Genomic DNA, 22,433 nt, shown 5'->3' on the forward strand with positions numbered 1-22,433 from the left:
ATAAATTAAAAAATAAGTGGTCCTTTGCAGGGGACCTAGAGACAGGTAAATCCAGGCGTCCCCACGCCCCTGCAGCTGTTCCTCATTGGATGGAGAGCGAGGTGACAGATGAGTCAGGAGGAGGGTACAAACAGGTGACCACAGGGCTGGGAGGTCAGGCTGGTGAAGAAAGCTTCCTGGGGCCCAGGGGCTGGGGGGGGCAGCCTTTGGAAAGGGAGGAGTCATCCCTTTGCTGTCCCCAGTGTCCTTGAAGAAGGGGGGCAAGGGGACAGGGTCCGCCAGAAGCTGAGGACCAAGACAAAGCCCTTCTACCAGTAGGAGGATGAGAAGGGATTTCCCTGCTGCTCCAGTGGCTGAGACTCTGAGCTCCCAATGCAGGGGCCCAGGGTTCGATTCCTGGTCAGGGAACTAGATCCCTCATGATGCAACTAACTCCCAAGACCCAATACAGCCACATAAATAAATAATAAAAATTTAAAAAAAAATTTTTTTAAAGCGTGAGGAACCAACGGGCATGGCAGACCCTCTGTGGGTGGCTGAGACAGTTGGGGTTCACATCCACGGGGAAGCCAACAAATCTTCCAGGGAACCTGTGCTCCCCTGAGGCTTGGCATGGCTCTCTCACTGTGTCCTCACTCAGGTAGGGAGCAGGGTCCTTCCGCACCCTGTCCATCCTCCCCTCTGACCCTCTTCACCTCACCCCAGTGCTTTCCACCCCCCGCCAGTGACGCATCCTTTTGCACCCTCGTGTGACAGGCATAGGGGCGGCCCCTGCCATGTGCCAGGCACATGAGTCCAGGGCTTACATTAGAGATAGCCGTTATCAAAGCCACCGAAGTGTCCATCAACAGGTGAGTGGGTAAAGAAGATGTGGTATATACCTGCAGTGGAATACTACTCGGCCGTGAAAAAGAGTGGCAGTTTTGCCATTGGCAGCAACATGGATGGACGTGGAGGGCATCATGCTGAGTGAGATAAGTCAAAGAAAGATACGTACTATGTGATATTACTTATATATTAAATCTTCTAAATAGTGAATATAATAAAAAAAGAAATAGGCTCACAGCTCTAGAGACCAGTTACCAGTGGGAGAGGAAGGTGGAGAGGTGCAGCAAGGGGTAGAGGATTAAAAGGCACAAACCATTAGGTAAGAAATAAATTACAAAGTGGGGTTCCCTGGCGGTCCAGTGGTTAAGACTTCACCTTTCAATGCATGGGGATGCAGGTTCAACCCCTGGTCAGACTGCTAAGATCCCACATACCCCACGGCCAAAAAACCAAAACAGAAATCAGAAGCAGTATTGTAACAATTCAATAAAGACTTTAAAAAGTTTCACATCAAAAAAAATAAATCTTTAAAACAAGCTATAAGGATATACTGTACAATACAGGGGATACAGCCAAGATTTTATAATAACTATAAATGGAGTATAACCTTTATTTTTTTAACTTTTTATTTTGTATTGGGATATAGCCAATTAACAGTGTTGTGATAGTTTCAAATGAACTACAAAGGGACTCAGCCATGCATATACATGGACACGATAACCATTGTTGTGCCCATTTTACAGATGGGAAAACTGAGGTTTGTACATTTCCATCACTTGCCCAGGTCAAACCCCTAAAAAGTGCAGAAGTGGATATCAGGCCTAGTTTTCTCAACATCAGAAGCCCTAGCACCCCCTCCAGCGCCAGCCTCCATCATGGGCAATTACGTGTGCACCCTCCTGCACAAAGCATTTCAGCCATCCCCCTGCCCCTGGAAGGGACCTGGATAGGACTGGCTTCCTCCAGTTCCCTGCCAGGCTGGCAGCCGCAGGTGGGTGGAGCAGATAGAGCTGTGGGCATCCTGGGGCCCAGAAGGGAGCCCTGTGTGGGATGAGGAGCTGTCAGGGTCATTATCTTAGATGCTCCGATGCTGTGATGCCGCCAGCCATTCTGGATTTGCAAATCGAGATGCTGGCCAGCTGCCTCTCCCACCCACCGAGGAGGCAGTCTGGGTGGAGCAAAGCGGGTTTCCCTGGTAGGAAAGGCAGTGGGCGGCACTGTTACTTTAAATAATGTTGCCTACAAGCCAGAAATAGTTCTCCCAGGCGGGGAGGGGAGCGCCAGAGACAGCTCGGAGAGGGGCTATACCGTGCAGCAAGGCCGACCTCAGATGCGGAATGAGGGTGCCCGCCCTCCCCACAGTGGGGGCCGAGGCGGGACCCAGAGCCAGCTCCCCTCTGCTGGTCTCAGGGGAGGGGCAGACCCACACCCGCTGCTCTTCCTTGGGGCCCCAGGTAGGGCCTAGGGCTTCCTGGCTGAAGCAAAGGAGCTCGTGCTTTATGCCGAAATCAACTTTTATTAAAGTTTAAATTTCACCACGCATCACTGATATCAGCAAACAAACCCTGGATCCAATGAGTCCCTGGTGTCTTTTTTATAATATATACTGACATTATATGCTCAAAGTGCATTTTTTAATTTTATTTTTAAAATAAAAGCAATATATGCATACCATAAAGAACATTCTGATGGTGTAGAAAGACATAAAATCCAGAGGTAGAAGTTTACCTTCCTCTGAGTCCTCAGTACTTCTCCCAAAAGGCAAGGGTATGCATCTTGAAAATTTTTTATGTCCATGCCAGAATGGGTACGTGGTTATTGCTGTTTAATTGCTAAGTAGTGTCTGACTCTTTGCAACCCCATGGACTGTAGCCCACCAGGCTCCTCCATCCATGGAATTTTCCAGGCAAGAATACTAGAGTGTGTTGCCATTTCCTTCTCCAGGGGATCTTCCTGACCCAGGGACTGAACCTGCGTCTCCTGCATTGGCAGGCAGATTCTTTACTGCTGAGCCACCAGGGAAGCCCATTATGTGATTGTGTGTCTGCAAATATATACAAATACATACTACTCCAGTTTACCTACACGTTTTACCATTTACACTGTTCTTCGACTTTTTTTTTTTTTTTTTTTTTTGGCTCACAAACTCAAAATTCTTTTTATGATCCTAAACATTAGACTAAGGGTTTGGCAGCCTGTATCAATAAACAACAACTTATCAAGCGATAAGAATACATTCTCTCATGTCCCTAACACTCAGCTGTGATATTATTTAGCTTTTTACTTTCTTATGTTTTTATTTCCATAAATATCCCCCATCTCCAGCTTCGACTTCCTTTTCATGCTTTGTGTGTCTTGGAGACTGTTCTGTCTCATCCCATACAGGGGTTCTTCGTTCATTCTCTGGCTATGGCATCATTAATCGATTCGATTCCATTTTTGATGGCTGTTTACGCTGCTTCTGGTTTCATTTGTCTCTGCTGTTACAAGCAAACTGCAGTGAACATCTCATACCTGGTTACTGCCACATTTTTGTAAGTACACATAAAAGGCCAGCTCCCTGGAGTCTAGCCTCAGGGTCAGAAGACTTGAATATTCTGATTTGGATCGATTCTGCCCCAAAGGCTGGACCAGCTTACTCTTTCATCAGGCGATCTGTGGTCAACCTCCCCTCCGCCTCACTCTGGCCGTGGGTGTAATCGTACAAGAAAATTTGGTGCCATCTGAATATTGTCTTGTTTTGATTGGACTTTCTTTCATTGTGACGGTGGCCGAGCATCTTTTTTGTGAGTTTGGCCATTTCTGTTCATTTTCCTCTCCCTGGTGCTTTTTAGTAGTATCTGATTCCATTTTTAAAGATAGAGAGCTTTTCCAGTCAATCTCTCCTTCTATCTTCCCTCCCAGGTCACCTCATCGCTTTTAAAACCCAAACGGTTTATCCAAAACGGTCTTTCCCCCTCCCCCAGGAAGCCATGGGCCTGTGACGGGCCTGAGGGTGGGGGAGGGGGAGAACGGGAGATTTGCCAGAGCCTGGGTACCCGCTATCTTCCCAACATCACGCTGAGCACAGGAGTGAGGGACAGATAAGAGCTGTCACCAGGGGCAGAGATAAGAGACTCGGGCAGCCAGGAGGTTCTGGGCGATGCTGCTGCAGGGCAGAGCAGGCTTAGCACACACCCACCTGTGAGTCTGGGGCTCATGCCCTCCCAGGACCGAATGTGGGGTCCTGTGGGGTCAGATGTCAGTGCTGCAGGCTTCCCCGGTGGCTCAGCCATGAAGAACCCGCCTGCAATGCAGGAGACCCAGAAAATGTGGGCTCTATCCTGGGGTCGGGAAGATCCCCTGGAGGAAGCAATGGCAGCCCGCTCCAGTGTTCCTGCCTGAAGAATCCCACGGACAGAGGAGCCTGGCGCCTACAGTCCACGGGGTCACAGAGAGTCAGACACAATTGAGCAACTAAGCATGCATGCATGCGCGTCCGTGTTGAGCTGGTTAGCAGCTGGGCTTGAAGTCAGAAAGGTTCCATGGGACCCTGGCCCTGCCTCTTCAGTCAGTTCAGTTCAGTCGTGTCCGACTCTTTGCGACCCCATGAATCGCAGCACGCCAGGCCTCCCTGTCCATCACCAACTCCCGGAGTTTACTCAGACTCATGCCCATCAAGTCGGTGATGCCTTTCAGCCATCTCATCCTCTGTCACCCCCCGTCTCCTCCTGCCCCCAATCCCTCCCAGCATCAGGGTCTTTTCCAATGAGTCAACTCTTCGCATGAGGTGGCCAAAATATTGGAGCTTCAGCTTCAGCATCAGTCCTTCCAATGAATACCCAGAACTGATCTCCTTTAGGATGGACTGGTTGGATCTCCTTGCAGTCCAAGGGACTCTCAAGAGTCTTCTCCAACACCACAGTTCAAAAGCATCAATTTTTCGGCGCTCAGCTTTCTTCACAGTCCAACTCTCACATCTATACATGACCACTGGAAAAACCATAGCCTTGACTAGATGGACCTTTGTTGGCAAAGTAATGTCTCTGCTTTTTAATATGCTATCTAGGTTGGTCATAACTTTCCTTCCAAGGAGTGAGCATCTTTTAATTTCATGGCTGCAGTCACCATCCGCAGTGATTTTGGAGCCCAAAAAAATAAAGTCTGACACTGTTTCTACTGTCTCCCTATCTATTTCCCATGAGGTGATGGGACCAGATGTCATGATCTTAGTTTTCTGAATGTTGAGCTTTAAGCCAATTTTTTCACTCTCCTCTTTCACTTTCATCAAGAGGCTTTTCAGTTCCTCTTCACTCTCTGCCATAAGGGTGGTGTCATCTGCATATCTGAGGTTATTGATATTTCTCCTGGCAATCTTGATTCCAGCTTGTGCTTCTTCCAGCCCAGCGTTTCTCATGATGTACTCTGCATAGAAGTTAAATAAGCAGGGTGACAATATACAGCCTTGAAGTACTCCTTTTCCTATTTGGAACCAGTCTGTTGTTCCATGTCCAGTTCTAACTGTTGCTTCCTGACCTGCATACAGGTTTCTCAAGAGGCAGATCAGGTGGTCTAGTATTCCCATCTCTTTCAGAATTTTCCACAGTTTATTGTGATCCACACAGTCGAAGTCTTTGGCATAGTCAGTAAAGCAGAAATAGATGTTTTTCTGGAACTCTCTTGCTTTTTTGATGATCCAGCGGATATTGGCAATTTGATCCCTGGTTCCTCTGCCTTTTCTAAAACCAGCTTTAACATCTGGAAGTTCTTGGTTCACGTATTGCTGAAGGCTGGCTTGGAGAATTTTGAGCATTACTTTACTAGCGTGTGAGATGAGTGCAATTGTGTGGTAGTTTGAGCATTCTTTGGCATTGCCTTTCTTAGGGATTGGAATGAAAACTGACGTTTTCCAGTCCTGTGGTCACTGCTGAGTTTTCCAAATTTGCTGGCATATTGAGTGCAGCACTTTCACAGCATCATCTTTCAGGATTTGAAATAGCTCAACTGGAATTCCATCACATCCACTAGCTTTGTTCATAGTGATGCTTTCTAAGGCCCTCTTGACTTCACATTCCAGGATGTCTGGCTCTAGGTGAGTGATCACACCATTGTGATTATCTGGCTCATGAAGATTTTTTTTGTACAGTTCTTCTGTGTATTCTTGCCACCTCTTAATATCTTCTGCTTCTGTTAGGTCCGTACCATTTCTGTTCTTTATCGAACCCATCTTTGCCTGAAATCTTCCCTTGATATCTCTAATTTTCTTGAAGAGATTTGTAGTCTTTCCCATTCTGTTGTGTTCCTCTATTTCTTTGCATTGATCACTGAGGAAGGCTTTCTTATCTCTCCTGGCTATTCTTTGGAATTCTGCATTCAAATGGGAATATCTTTCCTTTTCTCCTTTGCTTTTCGCTTCTCTTCTTTTACCACAGGTCAATGATGGTCTGAACCTCAATTTCCTCACCTCTAAAATGGGGGTGCTAGCAGAAGTATCCCCTCCATAGGGTTAGTAGCACAATTAGGTAAAAAGACTCTCAAATTCAGACCTACGACCCTCTGCCCCTGTCCACATAAAATGAAGAAAGTGAAGGTAGGGTAGTGGGCATGGCACAAAGTTTCAGATTGTTAAAATGGCTTAAGTTACTGGTCCATGATGTCCAGTGGTCTGGGAACTGCTGTGTGAGGTAAAGAAATGAGTGGAGAGAACTCCCTGGAGATCCAGGGGTTAAGACTCCGTGCTTTCATTGCCAAGGGTCCAGGTTTGACACCTGGTTGGGGAACTGAGATCCCACAAGCTGCACAGCAAAAAAAAGAGAGAGAAATGAATGAAAAGCACTTGATACAGCAGCTGAAGCTTAGGTGGTGCTCAGAGAGCGGCAGCTGCTTCATTATCATGAGATGCTGGTGGTGATGCTGGTGACGATGGTGATGATGGTGATGATGGTGACACTGGTGATGATGGTGACAATGGTGACGATGGTGATGATGGTGACACTGGTGACGATGATGATGATGCTGATGATGGTGATGATGGTGACACTGGTGATGATGGTGACAATGGTGACGATGGTGATGATGGTGACGATGGTGACAATGGTGACGGTGGTGATGATGGTGACGATGGTGACAATGGTGACAGTGGTGACGATGGTGATGGTGGTGACGATGGTGATGGTGGTGATCATGGTGACAATGGTGACGGTGGTGATGATGGTGACGGCGGTGATGATGGTGATGATGGTGACGATGGTGATGGTGGTGACGATGGTGATGGTGGTGATGATGGTGACAATGGTGACGGTGGTGATGATGGTGACGGCGGTGATGATGGTGACGATGGTGATGATGGTGATGGTGGTGAAGATGGTGACGATGGTGATGGTGGTGATGATGGTGATGATGCTGATGATGGTGATGATGGTGACACTGGTGATGATGGTGACAATGGTGACGATGGTGATGATGGTGACGATGGTGATGGTGGTGATGATGGTGACAATGGTGACGGTGGTGATGATGGTGACGATGGTGACAATGGTGATGGTGGTGATGATGGTGATGATGGTGACGATGGTGATGGTGGTGACGGTGGTGAAGATGGTGACGATGGTGATGATAGTGACGGTGGTGATGATGATGCCAGTGGTGATAATGGTGACAATGGTGACGGTGGTGATGGTGGTGATGCTGGTGATGGTGACGGTGATGATGGTGATGCTGGTGAAGATGGTGACGATGGTGACGATGGTGATGATGCTGACGATGGTGGTGGGCTCATTCCAGAACTCATGCAAAAGCAAACTTGGTGATACCTACAAATAAGGCTGCTCTGCTCCAGGGTTGGCATAGCCTGGGGGCAGGCTGCAGTGAGCTTGTTCCCGGAGTCAGTTGGGTAAGCCCGAGGACACCCAAGGGTAGGGGAGGCATCCTAGGTACCAGCTCCTGGACCCTCAGAGCTCCCTGCTGCGCTAGTCACTGCCCAGATCAGCAGGGTAATCACGAAGTGGGGGCCAGGGAAACTAGCCCCTTCATGCCCAAGAGCACCCACCACCTGCCACGTCTCGCTGCCAGAAGCTCCTCGCAGACTGAGCCTGGCCTCCTCCCTGCCCCCAGCCGGATGAGCACACCGCACAGCTCCTCTCCAGCTGCCCTCCGCCCGGCACCAGACTCTGCCGCTCTGGGGCCAGTGAGGCGCTCCCCGAGAGCATCCCCTGGGGCCCCCTTAGGGTCATGCAATCTGGCCGCGGGGCCAGATGTACAGAAAGCCACGCAGTCTGCCCAGATGGCCTTGCCTGGATGGCATCTGGAGTGCAGCCTCGCTCCCAGGCACCTGAGTCAGAGCCACTGGAAGGGATCTTCTTATAGGACCTTTCTGTGACCCCATGGTACAGCCGAGGGCTCCCTGGCGCCCTTCGTCATGGAAGAGGGTGATGTGGTGACCTCTGACCCCCAGTTTGACCCCTGCGTCCCTTAGGCTGCCTGACTTGCTCACCAGCTGTCTCGTCTGCCCCCAGGTACATGATCACCAGCCTGGACCGCACCCACGCCGGCTTCTACCGCTGCATCGTGCGGAACCGGATGGGCGCTCTGCTGCAGCGACAGACGGAAGTCCAGGTGGCCTGTGAGTACTGCGCGGGGCTGGGGAGAGGGGGACTGTGAAGCAGAGAGGGTCTGCAGGGTCTTCGCCCACCGGCCACAAGCTGGGTAGAGCCAAACCCCAGCCGTGGCTTTCCGTGCTCATGGCGGCCCCTCCCACCATCCGGGCCGGTGCCGTCCACTTAGCCGACGGGACCGAGGCCCGGGCTCTCAAAGCCACACTGCTGACATGTGACACACCTCTGCTGGCTGTGACTTCAGCAATAGCTGCGCCTAGTGTGGGATCCTAGTACCCCACCCAGGGATCAGAACTATGCCCCCTGCATTGGAAGTGCAGAGTCTTAACCACTGGATGGCCAGGGAAGTCCCCAGCACTCTTTAGATGGGACTAGTTGCTTCCTTTCTGAAAAGGAGGCCTGTCACCTGCTTTGAGGGTCTCCTCTGGGTTTGGCCTCCAACCTGGGGGATCTTCGTAATGGCAGACTTCCCCAGGGTCTTCTTGGCAGATTTCCCCAGGTCCCCCCTCCCCACCACCATGACCTTCCCAGGTGGTGCTGGTGGTAAAGAAGCCGCCTGCCAATGCAGGAGACAGAGGAGATGCAGGTTCGACCCCTGGGTCGGGAAGATCCCCTGGAGGAGGGCATGGCAACGCACTCCAGTGTTCTTGTCTGAAGAATCCCATGAACAGAGGAGCCTGGTGGGCTACAGTCCATGCGGTCCCAAAGAGTCAGACAGGACTGAGGAGATCTAGCCTGCACACCCCCCCACATCCTTGACTTTTCCATCCTCCCGCTTGCCCAGCCCTGGAGCATTAAGAGCTTGGAGGTCCCCGCAGTCTCCAGGAGTGCTGGAGATGCCTCGTGGTGGGTCTCAGCTCTAAGAGGGAGAGGGGAGGTGAGCGGTTGGAGTTCCTGGAAGGACCAGGTGAGCCAAGGGCAAAGGAATAGACTCTTGCTGAGCCTTTCAGGTGACAGCCCCCCCGCGTTGCCACCAGGACCCAGAAAAGCGTCCTCAGATGAGGGATGAGAGAGAAGCCTCGGGAGAACCCAGTGCACCAGTCAGCTCCGTTCACCCTACCCCGTGACTCAGGACCCCTTCCAAGGCTCCCCATTCTAACACAGCCACCGTGTGCTAGAAAGAAGCCTCAGTATGGGCTGTTTCATTATGGGGTTTTAGGGGAAGACATCTAAGGTTGCCCAGTGGGCCATGGGAGTATGGAAAACCTTAATGAGCCATGATTTTTTTTTTTTACAAAGAGGACCCCCTTGAGACTTCCCTGGCGATCCAGTGGTTAGGCGTCCGAGCTTCCAGTGCAGGCGGGGGGTGGGCGCAGGTTCAATCCCTGGTTGGGGAACTAAGATCCCACATGGCATGGGGCATGGCCAGAAATAAAATTTAAAAATAATAAAAACTTACAAAGAAAGTAGCTTGCCTTCCAAAAATGAAAAATAAACTAAAGACATCCTCTCATGCCGGGCCCACTAGGGCTTGACTTGGATTTAACGCAGAAGAGAGCTTGTTACTTTGGAGAGAAGCAGGGAAGAGAAGTCGAGAAGAAAGAGTCAAGTGAGGCGAAGCGTGTTTACAATAATTATGGAGGGCAACCGTAATCAGAAGCGGAGGACCGACTGTCCCATAAATCAGCGCTAAGGACAACTCGGCTGCTCAGAGAAACAGAAAAGCCCTGAGTTAAAATAACGGGTCAGGGCCGCGTCCGCCGGCTGGAGGGCTCCCACGGAGCTTCGTTTAGCGGGTTCCCAGAGCCCAGCGGTGCAGGCGCAGTCGTGGGTCAGGCCACAGAGAGCCCAGGAGTGTGTCTGTGTGTGCTCGAGGGTGGCCGTGGGTTCATGCATGTGAGTGTGCAAATGTGTTTCTGGATTGGTCTGCCTCTTTGTCACCTGTGTGCAGCTGAGGGCTCTGCCCAGTCTTCGTTGCAGCACGCGGGATCTTTAGCTGCAGCATATGAGGTTTTAGTTCCCCAACCAGGGATCGAACCCCAGTCCCCTGCCTTGGGACCAGTGGACAAAAAGTGCTGACAGCAGGCTTCAGGGTTCTTCATGTGCCAGGTCGTGACCCTTGTGGGGATGGGGAGAGAAGCCATGGATTCCAGCCCTGATCTAGTCGCTGACTAGCTTAGGGCTCTGGGCACCTGGGGAGTGGACAGGTTGCAGGTGGAGAAGGGAGCCCTGCCTCTGTCCCCCCAAGACCCTGCAGAACAGTCAGAGCCAAAGGTCCAAGCTGGACACCGCGTCCCTAAGGAGATGCTAAGGAAACACAGAGGGGCCTCCCAGACCCCCCGCCCTCCAGTGTAATTGTGCAAATGTCTTCCCTCTCTGGGTCTCCGGGGGCAGGTGTCTGAGGTAGGAAGGTGTGTCCCGGGAGCTTCATCTTGAGATGGGGAAACCGAGCCTCAGAAAGGTCCGAGGACTGGACTTCCCTGGTGGTCCAGTGGTTAAGACTCTGCCTTGCAATGCAGAGGACGTGGGGTCAATCTCTGTTCAGGGAACTAAGAGCCGAAGTGCTGCCGCATCACAGGTAGGGAATATACACACTACAGTGAAAGATCCCACCCAATTAAGGAATGTCCCACATGCCGCAACTGAGAGCCAATGTGGCCGAATAAATTTAAAAAAAAAAGAAGAAAAGTGGTCTGGTGACAACCCAAGGTCCCACAGCTGGTATTTCTACCATCTCCCTCCTTCTTCCTCCCCCTGTCAACCAAAGACAGGAGCTGTGAACCCAGCCACGGACCCAGCCACGAACCTAAACGTTGAGCTCAAATTCCCCTTGCCTATCCCTTGGCTTCCCTGGTGGTTCAGCGGTAAAGAACCCACCTGCCAATGCAGGAGACCCCGGTTCCGTCACTGGGTCGGGAAGATCCCCTGGAGAGGGGCATGGCAACCCACTCCAGTATTCTTGGCTAGAGAATCCCATGGACAGAGGAGTCTGCAGGCTGTAGCCCATAGGGTCGCAAAGAGTCGGACCCAGCAGAAGCGACTGAGCAAGCAAGCCTGCACTTATCCCTAGCTGTGTGACCTTGGGCAGATGACTTAACTTCTCTGTGCCTTCATTTCCTCATTGTAAGAAAGGTATGCTAATGTTAGAGCCTACCTAGCCGGGCTGTCAGCGCATACGAGGGGCTTCCCTGGCAGTCAAGTGGTTAAGACCCCTTCCAATTGCAGAGGGTGTGGGTTTGATCCTTGGTTGGGAGCTAAGATCCCACATTCCTAGAGGCCAAAAGACCAAAACATAAAACAGAAGCAATGTTGTCACAAAATTCAATAAAGATTTTTAAAAAATCAGTGCTCACAAAGCATCATGAAAGGCCCCCAGCCCAGAGAACCCTCGGGGTGGACGCTCGGGGTGGATGAGTACACTTTCTTCTCTGCCAGGCCAACCAGGGAAGGCTTCCTGGAAAAGACATCCACAGCCCTTCTCATTCTGTCTGATGGCACCTTGGGAGGTACCATCCTCTGCTCTCCAGGGCTGGGGCTAGGGTGAGGCAAGGAGAATGGAAAATTTAAGGAGGCGCTCCCTCTCAGGGAATCACCGTCTGCTTGCAGGACCCTGACAGTGGGTACTGCCTTAAATCGTTCCCCTCCCCCACCCATCGCAGTCCTGGGGCTCTCCCAGGCTTGTGCCCTGCACACCGCCTGCATCTGTCTGTTTACACTGTCACACGGCGGAGCTTGCCTTTCTGAGGATGGGTAGCCTACAGAGGATGCTTCTCCAGACCCCGCATCTTCCCTCTTGCCAGCTTCTGCCCCCCGGGGTGGGAGGGTTTTTGTCCTGGGGGCTCAGCAGGGGGGTTGGGTCAGATCAGGCCCAGCAGTCCCCACCCCTGGCTCCCATCGCCCAGTTCCCAAAGAAGGGCTGTGAATCGGGTTCTAATGGGAAATTAATAAGGCAGCTGTGCTAACCACTAATGATGATGGCAAAGTCGTTACAAAAAGCTTCTTTACATGTTTTTAATTACAGCAATTAAAGAGAAGTCGATAAAACATCACCCCCCTCCAGCTCCCTTCTTGGCCCCACCCTGAGTCTCTTTGCTTTTGTGAAGCCGCCATAAATTTCTGGCATGCGGCAAGTGGATTGAATGGCTGAGAGGCTTGGGAGAACCTTCTGGAGTCAGCATCCAGCTTCCGTGGGCGCCTCTTAGTCCTGCTCACCTGAGCAATGTCCCCGACGCCTATCCCAGCCTCACCGGGTGGGCGGATGGCTCAGACTTGGAACCCCCACCGCTGGCAACAAGCCCCACTCACCCATCACGGAGCCAAGGACTCCTGCTCCCGGTTCTCCAGGGCAGCTTGGCAGCCCCTGTGCAAAATGAGAGCTGAGGGCATCAGCCCCACTGTCCCATGGTCTGGGGTTGATGTCCAGAATGCCAGCGGTGGGCCCATTCTTCTTAATGCTCAACCTGAGTGGAGTATTAAATGTGGAAGAAGGGAGTAGGAGATATGGCTGAGGAGGTGGGGCATTGGGGACAGAAGGTGACATTCTCAGATGCAGTGGGATGTTTTGATGTCACTTAGAATGCAGTGGAAGGCATGGATGGTTGGAGGCAGATTCACGACTGGATGGAGAAATAGCATCCTCATAAGAAACAAGCACAGCCACAATTAAGTACCATCCCATGTCACCAGTGGAGAAGGCAATGGCAAGCCACTCCAGTACTCTTGCCTAGAAAATCCCATGGACGGAGGAGCCTGGTAGGCTGCAGTCCATGGGGTCGCTAGGAGTCAGACATGACTGAGCAACTTCACTTTCATGCATTGGAGAAGGAAATGGCAACCCACTCCAGTGTTCTTGCCTGGAGAATCCCAGGAACCGGGAGACTGGTGGGCTGCCATCTATGGGGTCGCACAGAGTCAGACACGACTGAAGTGACTTAGCGGCAGCAGCGGCAGCATGTCACCGGACTGGCAAAAACCAAAGCGTCTAGCAAGACCAGGTGTTCATAGAAACTCCCACCACTGCTGACGGGAGTGTGAATTGGCAAATTGATGCAAATCAGGGAAACAGCTTGGCGTTATCTCATAAGATCAACGTGTGCACAGCCTACAACCCTAGCGATTCCACCTTTAGGCACATCCTCTTGAGATCCTCTCAGCAACGAGTGCTGGCAGACCCACAGGAGACTGTTCTTAGCAGGACAGCAAAACGCCGATAACAGAGCCGGCCTGCAGCAGCACTGCGCTGTCTGCATACACAGACATCCAGGCAGCGCTGAAGATGACCAAACCCGGTACAAGGGCAGAGGTGGGGTTTCCAAAAAACATGTTACATGAAAAAAGCAAATCGGAGCAGATGACATACAAGATAATCCCGAGGGCTCAGAAACAGGCTAAATTAACCATAACTGTTCGAGGATGCATCTACATGCGGGGAAACTTGAAAGAAAGAAAAAAAAGCAATGGTATGATGGACACCACATCCAAGATGGCAATTAGACCTCTGGGGGGGCGGGGCGGTGATGAGAAGGAGGCTGTCGGGGAGGGAGGTGAGGCTGGTTCGTGTTCTGTTCCTTAGACTGGGCAGTGGGTTGTTGCTGCTGTTATTGTTCAGTTGCTAAGTCTTGTCTGGCACTTTGCGACCCCATGGACTGCAGCATGGCAGGCTTCCCTGTCCTTCACCATCTCCTGGAGTTGACTCATGTCCACTGAGCCATCCAAGCATCTCATCCTCTGTTGCCCTCTCCTCCTGCCCTCAGCCTTTCCCAGTGTTGGGTATGTGAGCATTTATTCTTCTTCTTTGAACTATTCATAAGATTATGTTCACTCTTTTTTTATGCATGACATATTTCATGATAAAAAGGTTTTAAAAGTGGGACCTCCCTGGTGGTCCAGTGGTTAGGGCTTCACACCTCCCCTGTAGGGGACACAGGTTCAATCCCTGGTTGAGGAACTTAAGATCCCACACGCTGCGTGACATGGCCAAAAGAAGAAAGAAAAAGTTTTAAAAATAACTACAAGCGGTAAATATACTCTGAAGTGGAATGCATACTTTAGAAGACCTTTTAAGATAGAACAAAGACATTAGGAATAATTTTTAGACCCCGTCTAGCTGTGCCCCAGGCCTGTACATCTTTGCTCTCAGGGGACGGCCTAGGGAGTTAGATCAGTGCTGCAAGGTCTGATGCACCAGCATGCATCGCCGAGAGGAAGTGCAGTAAATAAATCCTTGTGTTTCCACCTCAGTGCGAGTGAGTTTCCCTAGGAGATCCTGGACCCCCAGCCCAGCCAGTGTGCGCTTCTCTCTAGCCTTTCTCTGGCAGTGGCTGGCTAAGCAGCCCCCTTGCAGCTGGTGTTAGGGACGCCTGTGCCCTGGGTCCCACGGGCAGAGACAAGGGGCTCCCTGGGAAGACCTAGGAAGCCCACTGGGCAAAGTGAGTGGAGAGAACCAGGAGGGTTCTGGGGGTCTCAGAGCCAATAGTGAGGGGAGATGGTTGTGAGAGGAAAAGGTGGATGGGAGCAGCAGCGGCAAGACTTGGAACGAGGTCAGCTCTGCCCTTCCTTCACCTGTCCATCCTGCCATATGTACATACAGTCACCATCCCTCACTTCCTCCCTCCATCCATCCACTCATGCATCTATTCAACCATCCATTCATGGCACAGACCCACCAGCCTACCCCCTCGGCATTTTTAAAATTCTCTGTAAGTAGCCCTTCTCTCCTACCTCCTAGTCTTCACACACGCTCTTCCTTCTGGACTTTTACTACTGTCAACCACACAAACACACACACACACACACACACACACGTGTGGCTAACACCTACCCTTTATGTATCTCTGCTTTAAAAAGCCTCACCCCAGGCTGCCTCGGTGGCTCAGTAGTAAAGGATACGCCTGCCCAGTGCAGGCTACGCAGGCTCAATCCCTGGCCCAGGAGGGTCCCACGGGCCTCAGAGCAACTCCCACACGCCCTAGAGCCCCTGCTCCTCAACAAGAGAAGCCACCGCCGCGAAAAGCTCTTGCGCCACAGCTGGAGAGCAGCTCCCGCTCCCTGCAGCTAGAGGAAAGCCCACCCCGCAACGAAGACCCAGCAGAGCCAAAAACCACAAATAAATCACTTTTTAAAAAAAAGCCTCACCCCACCTCCCAGTCTGAAGTAGATAAAGCAGATTTTCTCTGATGCCCCCTCTCATAGAAAAACCCTGTTTCTCTGTCTTAACTGTTGTCACAATATGTCACTGCGTGGTTCTCGGTTGATTTTCTTGTACCTGTTCCCCTAACCCTACACAAGTTCCACAGAGGCAGAGACCAGGGCTTTCTTCAGAACCTGTCGCAGAGCCTGCCTGACCCATGGAGGGGACTCAGTAAAGAGTCGTTGCATGACAGTACTGGCTGACTTTTTTATTTTTTTTATTTGGGTAACTTTTTAAATACATATTTATTTGACTGCACTGGGTCTTAGTTACAGCATATGTGACCCTTAGTTGCAGCATGTGGGATCTAGTTCCATGACCAGGGATTGAACCCGGGCCCCCTGCTTTTGGAGCCAGGAGTCTTAGCCACTGGACCACGAGGGAAGTCCCGGTATTTGATGAGTTTAGAGAGAAACTACTGTGTGCAGAGTATGGGGCCAGGTATCTTAGAGGGATTTCCTCATGAATGTAATTAAATAGAACTGCCTCATGAAGATTTCAGTGTAGCAGAAGGAGATAAAGAAGGTGTATGAAAAAGTTGAATGCAGGGGCTAAGTCGTGGAGGAGGTGAGGGCATGCAAAGACAGGGGCAAGTCTGGAGGCTGCAAAGACAGGGACGAGTCTGGACGCTCGATGGACGCTGGCCGGCCCCACCCTAACTGCTCAAGCTGGATAAGCCACTCTATCTCCATGAGCTTTAATTTCCTCACTGACGAAATGGAGCTAATAAAACCCGAGAGAGAAGAAAGAAACACTATTACCATGAAATTGCTTTAAATTGTTCAAATATATCTTCAGAGTTCTGTGAAAAGTTTTTTAAATAGATAAAATTATTGTGAGGACTGAAATCAATGTGATTTATTGATGCAATTTTTTTATAGACAGAGCCAAGTAATAGAAATTAGTAAACAACTAAAAGATGCACGTTTAGGAAAATTGAGCTCTGTGGTATTATTACGCAGATGAAATGAAACAATCCATGTGAAGTCCAACTAGAAAGAAACCTAATGTAGGGTCAGCAACTATTTGGGTGGCAGGGGGTAATCTTTGTTGGAGAGGTTGATGTTAAAACTGTGAAAAATGCACAGGATTCCAATATTTTGATACAATGACTATTAGATGCAGTTTTAGAAACACTTTAATATCCTCTTCCTGTCTCTATGGCTACATAACAAATTAACCCCAGACATCATGCTCTGCTCAGTCACTCAGTCATGTCCAACTCTTCGCCACACCATGGACTGCAGTCTGCCAGGCTCCTCTGTCCATGGGATTGTCCAGGCAAGAATACTGGAGAGGTTTGCAATTTCCCCCTCCAGGGGGTGGGCCGCAATCATTTGTCTTGCTCACAGATTCTGTGAGTCTGGACAGAACCTGGTGGGAACAGCTTCTCTCTGCTCTTTGATGACTGAGGTCTCCACTAGAAGACCCAAAGGCTGGGGGCTGAAATTATCTGAGGGCTCACATGTTCAGTCACACATCCAGTGTTGTTGCTGGCTGTCGTCTGGGACCTTGGATCCTCTGCACAAAAGCTGTTCCTGTGTCCGTGTGGGCTAGGTTGAGTTCCCTTACAACATGTCAGCAGGATTCCAAGCAGGAGTGTCCAGAGAGCCAGGTGGAAGCTATATCCTTCTGATGACCTAGCCTTGAAAGTCACATAGCATCCCTTCTGGCATATTCTACCGCTGTACTCACAAATCCCTCAGATTGAAGGGGCAGGGACATAGCCCCCATCTCTCAGTGAGAGAAGTGTCTGTCACAGTGTAAGAGGAACATGTTGGATGGGAGGTAAATATTGATGCAACCATCAATAAACTATTCAGTTTTTTTTTTAACTGAAATATAATTGTACAATGTTATATTAGTTTCAGGTGTACAACAAAGTGATTCCGTTTATATACATATATATATGGGCTTCCCTGGTAGCTCAGCTGGTAAAGACTCTGCCTGCAATGCAGGAGACCCTGGTTCAATCCCTGGGTTGGGAAGATCCCCTGGAGAAGAGCGTGGCAACTCACTCCAGTATTCTTGCCTGGAGAATCCTGTGGACAGAGGAGCCTGGTGGGCTTACAGTCCATGGGGTCGAGAAGAGTTGGACACGACTGAGCAATTAAGCACAGCACAGTTATGTGTGTGTATATATATATATAAGGCTTCCCATGTGGCTCAGTGGTAGAGAATCCACCTGCAATATAGGAGGTGCAGTGCAGGTTCAGTCCTAGGTCAGGAAGGCCCCGAGGAGAAGGAAATGGCAACCCACTCCAGTATCTTGCCTGGGAAACCCCATGGACAGAGGAGCCTGGCGGGCTACAGTCCTTGGGGTCGCAAAGAGTGGGACATGACTCATGACTGAGCACAGCGTAAACACACATCATCTTTTTTGAAATAAAAAGCCTCTGCTCTTAGAGTCGGAGCTCACCCTGACCCCAGCAGGCCGGTGGGCAATCAAAGCTTTCCCACCTCATCTCCGCTGCTCTCCTCCGGGCTGATGGAACATCAGAGCAGGGACCCATGGTCCCTGCTCTATCTGCCGATGGGGTAGACAGGCTTCTAAAAGAGCAACATGGTGTTGTGTTGACACGTCTGTGCAGGCTCACACACTGCACCCAAGGGTCCAGGAAGCTGGCCCCCAGAAGTGCCTTTCACCCCACACCTAAGTACAGGGCAGGGGACCAGGGACAGACTCTGGGGTCTGAGTTCAAATCCTGCCCCTGCCCCATCCCAGCCACGTATGTGCTTTTGGACATGTCAACCAGCCTGTTTCAGGAGGGTTTTTTTTTTTCCATTGTAAACTGTTTGAAACAATGACTGACGTCTCATGGTTGTTGAATGAATCCATTGGTTCGCGGACATACAGATGTGAATGGATATAAAGCCCCAAAGCACAAAGCAGAGCGCGCCGTCATGAGGGAGGGGGTGATGGGGCCACGGGAGGTGGTCCAAATGTGGCGGCCGTTCCCGCAATTCCCTTGCGCTCCCACCGCCCCCTACCCAGGAGCCAGGCAGTCTGGGTTGCTGACCTCCGGTCGCTGACCCCTACATGTGCTCTTCCCTCCCACAGACATGGGCAGCTTCGAGGAAGGCGAGAAACACCAGAGCGTCTCCCACGGAGAGGCCGCCGTCATCCGCGCCCCGCGCATCTCCAGCTTTCCGCGGCCTCAGGTGACCTGGTTTCGGGACGGCCGCAAGATCCCGCCCAGCAGCCGCATGTGAGCGTCCCCCTCCCCGACCCCCAGGGGCGGGTGTGAGAAGCCAGCCCCGCCCGGGAGAGGAGAGCCGGGGCCACACGGAGCCCCCAGACGCGGAGGACGCAGGGTCCTCTCCACTCTGAGGTGGAGCCAGGCGGGGGACGTCCCCACGGAGGGCAGCCGGGTTCCCAGGGGCCTTTCTGGGAAACCTCGGGCCAAGACTTGGAACTAGGACGCTCTCGGCCTTCCTGGGGCATCCCAGGGTGTTGGCCTCTGCCTCTCAGAGCACTCCAAAAGCTCAAGTTGGCACAGACAGAGGCTCCGTCCCCGTGGCTCCAGGCCAGGGTTCAGGGCACACGGGCAGGCGCTGGCATCTCCCGGGCAGGGCGGACGGCGCTGGGCGTTTCTGCCCGGCGGGCGGGTGTGTCTGGGAGTCCATGGGGCGCGGCTGTGTGTTCCGGCTGCGGGGAGGAGGGGAGGCCCGGGGAGGCCTGGCAGGGAGAGGAACACACGGTCCTTTCAGCGCTAACAAGGGCGCTTCTGTGTAGCCCAGGTCAGGGGTGGTGGCCGCCGGGCTTGTGGGCAGAGGGATGGAGTCGACACCTCCCCGGAGGGCGGGTGAGGGGTCAAGGGTGGGACGCAGCGGCCCTCCTGAGCCCCCAGGAGACAGCCAGCGGAGGCGTTCCTCTTTAGGTCTCCCACTCTCACCTGCTCCCAGCAGGGGAGGAAGGCCACCCTTGCCCTGGACCACGTGGGCCGCAGGTCTGCTGTGGGCGGAGCCTGTCCAGTCTCTGTAGGAAGTGCCAGCGGAGATGGCCAGTTCTTGCCCTCGGGGAGCATGAGGTTCCATGCGAGATGTTATAATAGTGTAACATAGTAACATCCTGGCAACAAGGTGGTGTTTGGAGCACCTGCCCTATCCTCCAGCCTCCAATGCACAGCCCACATCACCCTCTGCTCCAGGACAGACACGCACCTCCCGGGGAGAGGTGCTCTGCCTCGGTGCCTTTTTGGTCCCCAGAATGCACATTCAGGAAATATTTGTTGAATGAATGACCCGCGTGAGAACCTTATGAGGCTGCTGATTTTATTCCCATTTTACAGACGGTAAAGTGAAGGCCCCCAGAGCTTAACTGCTCTGCCAGATCTCAAGCAACTGGTTCCAGGCTTGCTGACTCCAGAGTCAGGGTCTTTTTTGTATAATGGTTTCAGTGTCTTTTTTTAAAATACGTATGTGAAGTGAAAGTCACTCAGTCGTGTCTAACTGTTTGTGACCCCATGGGCTATACAGTCCGTGGAGTTCTCCAGGCTAGAATACTAGAGTGGGTTGCCTTTCCCGTCTCCAGGGGATCTTGCCAACCCAGGGATTGAACCCAGGTCTCCCACATTGCGGGTGGATTCTTTACAAGCTGAGCCACAAGGGAAGCCCAAGAACAGTGGAGTGGGTAGCCTATCCCTTCTCCAGCGGGTCTTCCAGACCCAGGAATCAAACTGGGGTCTCCTACATTGCAGGCAGATTCTTTGCCAGCTGAGCTGTGAGGGAAGCCCAGATATGTATGTATTTGTGTATTTTTGGCTGTGCTGGGTCTTCATCGCTACACACAGGTTTCCTCTCGTTGCGGGGAATGGGGGCTACTCTCTGGTTGCAGTGAGAGGGCTTTCCATGGCGATGGCTTCTCTTGTTGCCGAGCATGGGCTCTGAAGACACCGTCTTCAGTCGCTGCAGCTCGCGGGCTCAGAGGCTATGGCACACGGGCTTAGTTGCTCCGTGGCATGGGGGATCCTCCCAGACCAGGAACTGAGCCCGTTTCTCCAGCATTGCCAGGCACACTCTTAACCAGTGGACCACCAGAATCAAGACCTTTAATTCTCTTTTGTGTGGAAATTATTTGAGAGCAGGGACAAAGACATGGGGGCTAAACAGGATAAAGTGATTGCACTTGTGGAAAATTGATCTGGTGATTCTCAACCTGGCTACCATCTGAGATCATTTGGCACCATTTAAAATACATTGATCTTTCGATTCTGCCCCTCACATGCTCTGATTGCATTGCAACAGTGTGTATGTACCTAGACGTCAGGATTTTTAAAAGCTCCCCGGTGATTCCAGCATGCAGCCACAGTTGAGAACCACTGTCCTGGAATGTGTCCGATACCTCCAGGTACAAGAGTGCTGCATAACAAGTGGTCCCAATGGCCTGATGGGATAAGCATGCATGTATCATTCACATCAGCAGATTGGTGAGCTTGGCCTGGCTCTCTCGCTTGGTCGGGGCTGGCTGATGAGAATGTCTGGGTGAGTCCACTCTGCCCCACTTGTCCCAGCCTCCAGCCAGCCGGCCCTAACATCTCCTCCTGGCAGTCGCAGGAGAAGCAAAGTCAGGGTTCTGCTAACATCCCATTGGTCAATGCAAGTTACGTGGTAGAACTCAGCCCAAGATGCAGGGAAATTAACTCTGTGCTTGAGAGGACTAGAGAATCACCCGGTGGAGCTGCTGCTACAGAGCTGGTGATGACTGGGGGGGTGGGAACCCCATGTTCACAGGTGGACTCGTGCTGTGTGTGAGGACCAGGCTCCCGTAGGCCTAATGAAAGTTCAATAAAAGCAGCGAGTGAGGACCATTAACACAGAAACCAAGGTTGAGTCGCAGGAGGGGGATCGCCCTGCCACACGGGTGCTGAGACAGGCAGCAAGTCCCAAGCCCCTTCCTGACTCCCTTTTCTGAGCCGATCTCCCGGGCCCTCGCTGTATCGATGATGGTGTCCTGCAAGCCAGCCAACTGGGAGTGGCTGCAGGAATACTATGCTGAGGAGGAGCCCGAGGGCTCAGACTCGGGGGGATTACGCCTTCATGGATGAGCCACGTGCACCATGGCCGCCGGAGGGGCCGAGTGGACATCTGTCCCCGGGGTTTGCCGCATTAGATGCAGCTCTTTCTGCAACCTCACTCCCATCACCCCTTTCCTGACAGCTTCCCACCTCCTCTGGCAGTTCCTGGCTTCTGCCATCACCGCCCCCCCCTTTTCTTTCCCAACAGTCACTGTCACCAGGACAGAATGCCCTCAGGTTGTGCGCGCGCGCGCGCGCGCGCGCGCGCACACACACACACACACACGCACACACACACACACACACACACACCCCTTCCTGGTCACTCCCACCCCCTCCAGCCCTCCTACCAAACACGCTTGAGGACACAGGGCATTTTTATCTCAGCAATTACGGCAGATTAATATTCATAGCCCAGAGGAAAGGCCCCTGGAAACAAATCCTCTGGTGTCTGTTTGTTGGAGATACGCGTCTGATGAGTGCTATCACCCGTCTGGGCTGCTATCTACAGAGGACTGCTGTCCCTCCCGGGCGGGCGGAAGCAGAGATTAGCAGCCACCCCCCACCACCCCTTCCTTGATATTCATTGTTGAAAAGGAGACAAGATTCCTAACAAAGATGCATCCTGAGGGTTTGGGGCAGGTTCTGGGGTGATTTATTTTACTCTTAATTAAATTATCAATTGCCCCCCACCCCCCAGAGCTGGGGAAAGAAAAGGCTGGCTTCATGAGAGGGAGTGGAAGGTGGGAAGGACTTGGGCCAATCAGAGAAGCGGGACAGACGTAAGAAATTGAACCAGAGGATTGTGGCTGAAGAACCTAACCCAGCCTCTGCTGAGAGGGGAGCCCTGCAAGAATCCCGGCAGCC

At 51.9% G+C, this 22,433-nt stretch overlaps 1 protein-coding gene across 2 annotated transcripts in view; it reads left to right on the plus strand.

Annotated features, from left to right (window-relative positions):
- The window catches only part of SDK2 (sidekick cell adhesion molecule 2), a 262,997-nt gene that overhangs the window by 140,390 nt on the left and 100,174 nt on the right, over positions 1-22,433 (plus strand). For both annotated transcript variants that reach the window (XM_061144959.1, XM_061144961.1), the window contains exons 3-4: positions 8,322-8,428; positions 18,611-18,758. In XM_061144959.1, the coding sequence (XP_061000942.1) occupies positions 8,322-8,428; positions 18,611-18,758 (255 nt within the window). The remainder of the gene's footprint in view (positions 1-8,321; positions 8,429-18,610; positions 18,759-22,433) is intronic.

The sequence above is a fragment of the Dama dama genome, chromosome 5, assembly GCF_033118175.1.
Source record: "Dama dama isolate Ldn47 chromosome 5, ASM3311817v1, whole genome shotgun sequence".
NCBI lineage: Eukaryota > Metazoa > Chordata > Mammalia > Artiodactyla > Cervidae > Dama > Dama dama.